The sequence below is a fragment of the Plecotus auritus genome, assembly GCF_963455305.1.
Source record: "Plecotus auritus genome assembly, chromosome: 7".
NCBI classification, from domain to species: domain Eukaryota; kingdom Metazoa; phylum Chordata; class Mammalia; order Chiroptera; family Vespertilionidae; genus Plecotus; species Plecotus auritus.
In genome coordinates, this window is record NC_137774.1 from 8,541,115 (window position 1) to 8,552,357 (window position 11,243).

At 43.2% G+C, this 11,243-nt stretch overlaps 1 protein-coding gene across 1 annotated transcript; it reads left to right on the forward strand.

The window, feature by feature from the left end:
• Nucleotides 1–2,320: 2,320 nt before the first annotated feature.
• On the forward strand, nucleotides 2,321–2,731 carry LOC308254309 (uncharacterized protein; the record flags this gene model as incomplete). The annotated part of the gene is made up of 1 exon (XM_080680269.1): nucleotides 2,321–2,731. One exon carries the CDS (start codon nucleotides 2,321–2,323, stop codon nucleotides 2,729–2,731), a length of 411 nt encoding a protein of 136 aa, XP_080536395.1.
• Nucleotides 2,732–11,243: the final 8,512 nt, after the last annotated feature.

Consider the following 11,243-nt stretch of genomic DNA (forward strand, 5'->3'; position numbering starts at 1 on the left):
AAGGAAGGTTGCTGAGTACTTAAGAATGAAAGGAGCAACTCAGGAAAACTGCCTGGATCTCTGAAGAAGTGTCCGACTTTACTTGGATGCTATGGATCGTGATGTTTCTAAGCCGCTTAGAAATCCCAAGTCTTAGGCCCCGCTTGAGTGTGCTGAATTGGCCCACTGAAAACATGTATTTATCAGTGTCAGATCAATGACAGCTCTGTCCCCCTCCCTATTTCCTGATTCCCACACATTTTCAGACCTGCTTTCTCCTTCAATATCCCGTTCATTTAAAATAAAATGTTTAATTGTGCTAAGCAAACTGAGTCATTTTCTTCCATCATTGAGCTTGTCCACCTTCAGCTGAAATTCAAGAGAAGTGGATCTGCACTTTAATAATAATCTTAAGGCATAAACATAAAGTCTAAACCAGAAAAATACAAATTATATTACGCTTTCATCCATCAGTTAATGAGATGTTCCATGCATTAAATAATACTTGCAGTTATTAAAAAACTTACATGCTTCAAATCTATTAGGATTAAGTCTAAACTAATAAGGCCACTTTTAGCTAAAATGTTCAGGTTGATCAAAGCTATGGGATTTCTGCCGAAACCAGTTTGGCTCAGTGGTAGAGCGTCGGCCTGCGGACTGAAAGGTCCCAGGTTTGATTCCGGTCAAGGGCATGTACCTTGGTTGCGGGCATGTCCCCAGTAGGGGGTGTGCAGGAGGCAGCTGATCGATGTTTCTCTCTCATCGATGTTTCTAAATCTCTATCCCTCTCCCTTCCTCTCTGTAAAAAATCAATAAAATATATTTTTTAAAAAAAAGCTATGGGATTTCTACCTAGATGTACTTCTACGACTTTTAATCTCCTTCCTTTTAATCTAATAGATGTTCTCCTTCATGTATGCCTAATATCTAAAGATATTGTATTACCGACTAAATAGATTTGAAAGTATCTACCAGATACTATCAGACACTATTTTCCAAGAGTATTTAGGCTTTAATTCCTATGCCTTACCCTAATATATTCTTCCCACTGACCCCTCTCTAAGCTTCAACTCCCAACACTGACCTCCATCTATTATAAGTATGTATAAGGTGCATCACTGGTCTAAATGAAATTAGAATAAACAGCTATGTAGATACCCATTGAGTTCCACCATCACCATTTGTCAGACACATGTATTAGAAAAATGAAACAACTATATATTTTGCACTTTGCAATCCAATTTGAAAGATGTTCTCTTAAGAAGTTAGCACAAATCTAGACCCAAAATACCTTTTACCAATTAATTTTTAAGTATTTGAGTGCAGCATACAAAATACAACCTGACAAAATATCAGCACTTTAAAACATCTTTTCCAAGTTATTTACAAGCTCCCAGCACTTACCTCTACCATTTAATTAGTAGCAGAATAAAGTAAATGGCAGTGTATTCTTCAAAATGCCGTAACTCCCAGATGCTTTTCCTGAGCCTTGGTTCAACTATCAAATGCAGAAAACATTGTCAGCATTTCCTGGCCTCTTTTGACAATAACAAGAACTCCTTCATGAGAGGTACTAAGCTTGCAAGTTCTATTCAATCATTATTAAGTGGTACAGGCATCCATGAATCATTCCTTTTACTCCTCCCATTCAAAATCATATTCAATAAACACGTAGGTACTACCAGTAGGTAAGCACTCTGCCAGATACTTTTATATATACTATGTCATTTGGTTCACACGAAAAGATTTTTGGCCTGAAACACAAATAATATTTGCACATTTCAAGTTGGTTAAAATAAAAGGAACTATAATGGGAATCTGACTTGATGTTGGAGTAAATTACTTGGAAACTAAATTATGCATGGCAGAAGGCATGCTTTCAACTCAGTGGTTGCCCTGATGTCCTAAATTCAAGAGAATTTAGTCTATACATCCGGAGGGGGGGGGGGTAGAAATAGTAGTTTTTTTAAAAAGGAGCACAATTATCCTTAGCCCTAGAGGTCTGGACAGAGTGTCATGTGGAATAAATACCTCTATAAAGCACGTGTGTTGACATGGACAAAAATAGGAGGACTCTGAAAACCACAAACCTATTCGAAAGAGCAAAAGACCAATCCAAGGAGTCCAAATAAACTATAAAACAAAGTAATTTCTAAACTGCTGCTCATAATGTGTCATAAGTATTTATATGTAAGCCAATCAGAGGCCCACTGAGGAGCAAATTTAAACAAAAACAAGGAAGATATGTTAAGAACTGTCTAAATGCCAGCTGGTCAGAATATATAAAAGGCCCAACACAGCAGTCACCACCAAACCTCCAAGCAGCCCAACTCCTGACACCATGGCCTGCTGTCAAACTAGCTTCTGTGGATTTCCCAGCTGCTCCTCTGGGACCTGTGGCCCCAGCTGCTGCCAGACCAGCTGCTGCCAGCCAACCTGCTGCCAGACCAGCTGCTGCCAGCCAACCTGCTGCCAGACCAGCTGCTGTGGCACCGGCTGTGGCACCGGCTGTGGCCAGGATGGTGGCTGTGGAGCTGTGAGCTGCCGCACCAGGTGGTGCCGCCCTGACTGCCGCGTGGAGGACTCCTGCCTGCCCCCCTGCTGTGTGGTGAGCTGCACCCCCCCAACCTGCTGCCAGCTGCACCATGCCCAGGCCGCCTGCTGCCGCCCATCCTACTGTGGACAGTCCTGCTGCCGCCCCGCCTGCTGCTGCTACTGCTGTGAGCCCACCTGCTGTGAGCCCACCTGCTAAAAAGCCAACTTGCTGATTTTTCACTGCCCAGGACACAGTATCTGAATAATGTATCTCCTCAACAACCCGTGGGCCACTAACACGTTCTTAGACTTCTATTTGGGTTTCTGTTATGGGGGCTATCAAGTCGGTGAGTTCTATCAGATTCTACTCTACAGTGAATACCTTGACTCTCCACTGCGGACACAGAAGTGCTGTGAGCCCACCTGCTGATCATCAAATTGCTTTGCATCTACTATTCCCGATTTTCCCGCAGGGTTGAAGATTGCTGCCATATTGTGGATTTTATCTTTGAGAGCTGTCCACAAGTCTATTTTTCCCCTGCTTTGTGATCTATTTTTAGCTTCTATTTACCTAATTTTTTTTCAACATTAAAGGCACCAAAGTATAGCCAAGTGACATTCCTCAGATGTCACCAGAGAGAATGGAAGCTCTTCGCCCAACATTCAGCTTCTAAGAAGTAGACTAGTGTTTCCCATATTTCAACATCTGATTCCACCTCTTTTGGGGGGGATCATAATGATCTTTCCTGTTGGCTATTATATCTGTGATGCAGTGTCTTCTGTCATTTCTTAATAAACGTTATATACTAGGCAAAGAAATCATGGTCGGTGTCTCCACTTGTACATAACTGCTTATAGTTCAAGAATGTCCACTTGTAAGAAATACACTTGTTTCTTTTTAAAAAGAGACTGAAGCCATATGTAGTGTATTCATTCAATAAAAATTTATTGACCACCACTTCCAAAGAAGTGATTATGGAAATCAGAAAGATGAAAAATTAATTCCTTCCCTTGAAGACCTTACTATCCAGAAAGAAAAAGAATGTGTGAAAATAGCTACATACAGTGTGATGAGATAAACTGTATTTTCTTAGAAGTTCATAGAAAAAAACTCCCTCTACCTTAGGGATAGATGCTTTTGTGACCAAGATGCCTCAACAGTTCAATTTAAAATAGGTTCATCCACATGGGACATGCATGTTGGCAACCCCAAAAGCTTAAGAAAAGGGCATTAAACATACACATGAGACAAAGAGAGAAATATTTCCTATTGCAGAAAGGGAGTGAGGAGAGAAAAGAAGAGAGTCATGAATATTACTCTATGAACCCTCCACATTAAGCTGTCACACTCACACAATCTGTGGGTGGTCTATTGTCCTATGTAAGGAGCTGAGTTTCATGTCTGGGTTGATTCAAGGGAATGACAGCTGTTCCGCACCGCCCCAGTTGCTCCGGGCCTCTGGGCAGCATGGGAAGGCAGAAAGGCAGCTCTAGGCCAGAGGAAAAAGGCAGCTCCGGCAGGAGCGAAGGTGGTGCCAGCAGCGAGGATAAGGAAGGCCCATTCTTGCACGAATCTTCGTGCATCGGGCCTCTAGTTCTATGATAAAGAGAAATAATTTCTCAAACCACAAATGGGCATGGAAGAATCTTAAATGCCTATTGTTTAATGTAAGAAGCCAATCTGAAAAGACTTCATACTATATGATTCCAACTGTATGACATTCTGAAAAGGGAAAAATCTATAGAGACAATAAAAGTTGCCAACATGTCCTGTCTACTATTCCCTGCAGATGGCTATAGTAGTATAACACTATATATAAGCTTATGAATTTAAAAAATGACAGAAATAGAGAGATATGGCACTGGCCTATGAAATCTAAACTCTGTGCGTTTCCTTTATTGATAAAAGGAAAACGCATTGCTGGCACTCCCACTTCCTCTTCACCCTGACTCTTCTTTGTACTTTACTTGCAGATATGATTCCTGGAGCTACAAAATCCAAAAGAATGGGAGGGACCCGTGATCTTGACATAGTTGAGTCTGCAAACCAATGCTAGCAACTGTCTACCTATGAAAAGAATAAGTCCTTTGATCAAGTCAATATTTGTTGGCTTTTCCAAAACTGGAAATCTAAAACATTCCTAACTGCTACACTATGCAAAATGGCAACTTCCTACATGTGATACCTAAGAGAATTTCAGATGCATAAACAGTTCAGAGATGAAAAAAGGACATCAATTACAAATACTAGAGCAAAAGTGGTGAGCATTTTTATTGAGGTTCATTGACCATAATATGAGTAAATGGATAACAAAAAAGGATAGGAGAAAATAAGAGGGGGTGGATTTGGGGAATAAAAGATGGAGAAAAGAACATCTGCAAAATCCCTTTTGTTCTGTAATGTGTTCATGGGTGTGAAACCAGGGCTCAGAGTTTATGGGAGTAAACAGTCTGCCTACCACAGTGAGTATTAGACACTGCCTTGACACTGATTCCTAGAGACCCAAAATGTCACTCCAATCCACTGATGAAAGTTGTGCCTTATGGTGTCCAGGTCATGGTTAAAGTCTTGGCCCACATTTTAATCACAGTGGACCCAGTAGGTCTACAGATCAATTCCCCAATCTGTGAACGTATAATTGAAATAATCATGCTCGATAATTGGCAGAATCCCCACCTCAGCACTCTGGCTTAAGGAATAAAGCTCATATGGGTAGAAAGGGCCAAGTAGAAACCCCTGGAAGGTCTCCTTGTTACATGAGTAGTAAACTAAAAATGATACTATATCCATGGAGGAACTTGGAAAATGAGCACCACAATCAGACTTGATTAAAGCCAGGGTGGTGATATCTAGCATCTTCCCACTTACAAAATTGTTTGTCCTATGGAAAGAGTAGACAAATCTTAGAAAAATAACAGAATTACTTATTAATTATTCTTTATTGGTTGTCCTATGGAAAGAGTAGGCAAATCTTAAAGAATAACAGAATAATTATTTATTATTGTAACAAAGAACTACTTATTATTACTTATTGTTTGCCCTATGGAAAGAGTAGGCAAATCTTAGAGAATAACAGCATAATTATTTATTAGCATTCACAGAATACCTACAACATGAAAGCAACCCCATCGACCAATGATGAATAAAGAAAATTTAGGTAGTGGCCCCAATTGAAGCTGATGTTCCAGATGAAGTATCTTTAAGGAAACAAAGCAATGTAGCCCCTGGCACCTGGTATGCATCTTTTGACTGAACAAGGCCTTTTCCTCCATATCAGTTCACAAGGACAATCAGAAGCAATATGCTTTTACCTGGTATGACTAACAGTAACTTTCTGAGTGTTGCCTTGGGGCTATGTCAGCTCTCCTCCTCTATCATAATATACTCAGGAGATACCTTACTCATCCTGACATTCCACACAACATCATATCAGTCCACTACATTGGTGACATCGTGCTAATTGTTTCTGATGAGCAGGAAGTAACAAGTATTTTCCATGTCTTAGTAAAACATACAACCCCAGTGAAGTTTCTTGTAGTCAAATGGTCTAGAACCGTGGTTGGCAAACTGCGGCTCATGAGCCACATGGGGCTTTTTGGCCCCTTGAGTGTGGCTCTTCCACAAAATACCACGGCCTGGGCGAGTCTATTTTGAAGAAGTGGCGTTAGAAGAAGGTTAAGTTTAAAAAAATTTTGCTCTCAAAAGAAATTTCAATTGTTGTACTGTTGATATTTGGCTCTGTTGACTAATGAGTTTGCCGACCACTGGTCTAGAACATGTTGAGATTTCACTTCCAAGGTGAAAGCAATATTGCTGCACTTATGAACTATCTATAGTTAAGAAAGCATGGCTTTGGATGGGCTTTTCAGGATTTTGAAGTCAACATATACTACTTTAACCCACATACTGATAACCTGAAAAAGTCAATACCACTGTGAACTTAGACCTCTCAAGAAAAGATTTAAATCACGCCCAGCAGTAAAGAACCCCAGCCAGCGGAGGTCCTGGCTGAGGGTAAAGAAAACATGAAATGGGTAGTGGGAGAAGAGAGTTTAGGTATTAATTATAGCCTTGTAACCAATTAGAAAAAAATATATAGAAACGATGTATATTTTTCTCCTGGTTATATTCCTCTCTTTTTTTCTTCCCTTGTTTAATGTCATATGCTGTACCACAAGCTAAGTAAACTTCATATGGACCTAATTTCATTTAATACTTACATCAGTCCTGTGAAATAGATATTTTTGTCAATGAGTAAATTAAGACTAAAGGAGGTTCAATGAATTGAAATCAGGGTCTCAAAGAGATATCAGCACTCCTTTGTTCATTGCAACATTATTCACAATACCCAAGACATGAAAGCAACCCAAATATCCATCAACAGATAAAGAAAACGTAGTATTTACACACAGTGCAATATTAGTCAACATTAAAAAAGAAGGAAATCATGCCACTTGTAGCAACATGGATGAACCTAGAGGACATTATGCTAAGTTAAATAAGCCAGACACGGAAGAGTAAACACTACACCATCCCACTTACATAAGGAATCTGAAATCGTCAAACATAGAAGCAGAGAGTAGAATGGTGGTTACCAGGGGCTTGCAGGTGGGGAAAATGGGGAGGTGATAGTCAAAGGCTACAAAGTTTTAGTTATGCAAGGTAAGTCTTAGGGATCTACTCTATATCCTAGTGTCTAAGGTTAACAATACAGTACTGTATGCTTCAATATTTGCTAAAAGGGTAGATATTAAGCATCCTTATCACCAAAAAGAGGGCAGGAAGAAAATTTGGAAGTGACAGGTATGTTGATGGCATTGATTGTGGTGATGGTTTCATGCATGTGTACTTAACCCCAAACTCATCAAATTATATATATTAAATATATACAACTTTTGGTATCTCAATCATATCTCAATCAGGAGTTTTTATGAAGTAAATACTAGACGGATAAGTGAAGTTAAATAGTTTGCTTATAGTCACACAGCTCATAAGTAAACACTAACATATGACTCCAACTCTGACTCCCAAACTCAGGAAGAAACAATGAAGTTAAGGGACTGAAAGGGAAGAACGGTGTGGGCAGGTTCGGCTGGCTTAGCGATGGCTATTTTGGGAGGCTGTGGGTTTCAGAACAAGTTCCTCTTGGTGCCAGTTGTTAGGTTATTATCTCACAGCTCCACACCTGCCCTCCATACAGAGGGCGGCTTTGTGATGCCTCCATGGTGCTCTGCAAACCCTGTGGGAGCTTTGCCCGCTGCACCATGTCGGGTTCTGCCACTAGAGGGTGACAGAGGGAAACGACAAAGCTGGAGGAGGAAGGAGGGACTTGTTTCTTCCTATTTGTTTCCTTCTGTTTAATCGGGGCTTCCTGTACGCTAGGGGGGGGTCCCAGGGATGATCACCCCAGTAACACTTCCTCACACAGCAGATCGAGATATGGAGATAAGTCAATACATTACCAAAAAACCACCTGCTGCCAGGTCTCCTTGGCTTTCCATAGCAACACCTAATGTTAGTTTGTTGTTTTCTCAACACTCATCATTGCGCCTGCCACGGAGTCACAGCAGCACCAACCAGCCAGTTCTCTGGAAAACGCCTGAGTTTCAGCCCCACAGGGCAATCTCCTAGCTAAATTCCTAAGTTTTAATTCCTCCCCTCTTCCCTTTAAAGAAACTCTCACTCTTAGGGCTTTCTGCATTTCCTACATTTATATCTCAGGGTTTTCTTTTTTATCCTTTTAGTTAGTTACCTAGCTAACAACCTAGTTTAAAAGTCTTTGTATAAAATTCACTCCATTCAAATAATGGTATGGCTCTTGTCTCAGGACTGGACCCTAACTATTAAGCTCTTACTGCCTTTTAAAACTCAGATTATTTCATGAACCATTGTTCAGACTTTTCACTCACTCCCTTTAATCACAGCAGCTGATTACCAAGGGGGGAAATCAGTCTCTGAGCTTTGGAGGTGGCCACCAAAGCATGACAACATTTTAGGCCTGATAGAACCAGCTGAGGAACTGGAAACACTGCTCAGCACCATTTAGCTTTGTACTTACGAAAGTTCCATTTCTATTAAAAACCTTCCATATAAAATGAGTTGTGCCAGAAAAATCTGACAGCAGATGGTGTGTGTGTGTGTGTGTGTGTGTTGTTGTTGTTGTTGTTGTTGTTAACTACTGACTTATCCCCAAAACCGTAACTCTGATTTAAGAAACCTGCTTGCCATCATGATTATTCAAATTTTATTGAGCATCTACTTTCTCAACCAGGCTTATTTAAATGAACACATATATTTATACCTCATTTAACTGGGTACAAGTCTCTGCTACTACCTGCATATCCTATAGCTTACAATAAATAATACATGATGTTTAAACTGGAAGCGTAAGATCCCCAAGAGAAAGAGGCAACACGTCCGGCCAGCAGAAGCCAGGCTAAGCTCGCATGTGCCCCGGGAGTTTACATGCTGTGAGACCTGCCCTGGCATATTGGAATGGGAACATATATGTCCAAGTGATGCAGCACCCAAGGGTCACCCCCGTTGGGTCACATACACCCACAAAACTATAGCCAATATCAGCTGTCCTCAAGGGGCAAACCAGCACTACTTTTATTTGAAAGAAATCCAATTTGAGAGTAGTTTTCAGTGGCGGCTAATGTACTATCACCACACACTGGAAAAAAATGTCCTGATGCAACTGTAAAAGGCCCCCAAAGTCTGCCGTTCTACCTAAACCCGGAGTCCTCTGCCCACACACTCAGCCAGGGAGACTTCCTGCAATGAAAGGATTGATGTCGATGGCAGTCCTGATGCCGCCTTTCTTTCTCCCCGTGTGTGTATATCATAAAGGAGTTCACCAGAAATTTAAAAGATGGTGCAATTGAGGAAATAAAGACCAAGTGTGTTTACTTACAGGCATGTTTATTAGGATGACAAATTGAAAAGGTCCCTATGTCCTGCTTTTGTGAGGGGATGAAGCGCTTAAGGAAACTGAGTGCCTTGACGTGTGTAACCTCCCGACACTGACATTGCTGCTGATGTGGGAGGTGCCGTCATGGGAGATTGTCCCGACAGCAGCACCGAAATCCACCGAGCTGTTGGGAGATGGATGTTGGTAAGTCACACAGAGGATCACAACACACTGTGACTAACACACATAAACGTGACCTTTGATCTCAGTCAGGAACTTAGCAGTAAGTACATTTTTATGAGTGCACTGGAGTGTCACAGATCTTCAGCCCTGCTCCCTCTCATGGGCTTCAGGCTGCTCACTCTCTGCAGGCCCCACACCGAACTCATCGTCGGTCCCTTCCCTACTACCCTAGATGGCAGCTTTGGGGCTCAGGTCCCCTCACTCGTGAGTAAACCTGAGACCTAAGCATGGTCCTTGGCCACTCTCTTGATCAGCATGATATACCATCTCTACTTACAAAAATGCCTCCTAAACGCTCCCGCCTTTACCCATTCATCAACTGCTGGCATCCCTGTTCATCCTCTCACCTGAACCACTTACTTGTTATGCCTGTTTCCATTCTGGCCAAACTCACATCTTACCACTCCCTGCCATAAACCATCCAGTGGATTCTCAATGCCCTTAAAATAAAAGCTGAATTCTGCAGAACTACCTACACATCCATACCTGTCCTAGCACCTGCCCACCTCCTTGACCTCATCCGCCTGTCGCACTCCTTCCCTTTCACATACTCCAGCCACCTGGCAAAGACTGTCCCTGACCACCCGAACCGAAGCAGACATGCTCCTGAGGGGCACTGCCTCCCATCACTCTCGGTCACTTTACTCTGTATTACTTTCTTTTGGTACTTGTCACTGTCTGAAGTTCTTATTCACTTGTTTTGTTGTTTTTTTTTGTTTTGTTTTGTTGTGTTTTTTTTTTGTCTCATCCACTAGAATGAGCACCTTGACAACAAGGACCTTAACTGACCTATTTATTTCTATACGAGAGGCCCGGTGCACAGAATTCGTGCACAGGCTGGGGTGGGGGTCCCTCAGCCCGGCCTGCACCCTCTCCAATCCGGGACCTCTCGGGGGACGTCTGACTGCCTCTCACAATCCAGGACCACTGGCTCCTAAGTGCTTGCCTGCCTGCCTGCCTGTCTGATCCCCCCTTACCCCTCTTCCTGCCTGCCTGATCGCCCCTAACCACCTCTGCCTGCCTGATCGCCCCTAACCAGCTCTGCCTGCCTGGTCACCCCTAACCACCTCTGCCTGCCTGCCTGATGGTCCCTAACTGCTCCCCTACTGGCCTGATTGCCCCTTACTGCTTCCCTACTGGCCTGATCGCCCCTAACTGCCTCTGCCTTGCCCCGCACCTGGGACCCGGGCTTCCCTCCCTCTGGCCGGTCGCTGGCACCCAGGACCCGGGCTTCCCTCCCTCTGGCCGGCCACAGGCACCCAGGACCCGGGCCGGCTTCACCTGGGCCAGCCATAGCCACAGGGGACCGTGGGCAGGTGGCTTCGCCCAGGCCACAGTCACAGGCACTGGTGCCCAGAACCACGGGGTGGGTGGCTTGTCCCTTCCCCGGGCCACAAGCGCAGGAGCTGGCACCCGGGACCACGGGTGGGTGGCTTGTCCCTCTCCCGGGCCACAGGTGCAGACACAGCCGCTGGCGCCCGGGACCATGGAGCAGGCAGCTTGTCCCTCTTCCAGGCCACAGCCTGGCTGGTCCCCATTCCTCTCTCACGAGCTCATTTTTACCTGGCTGGT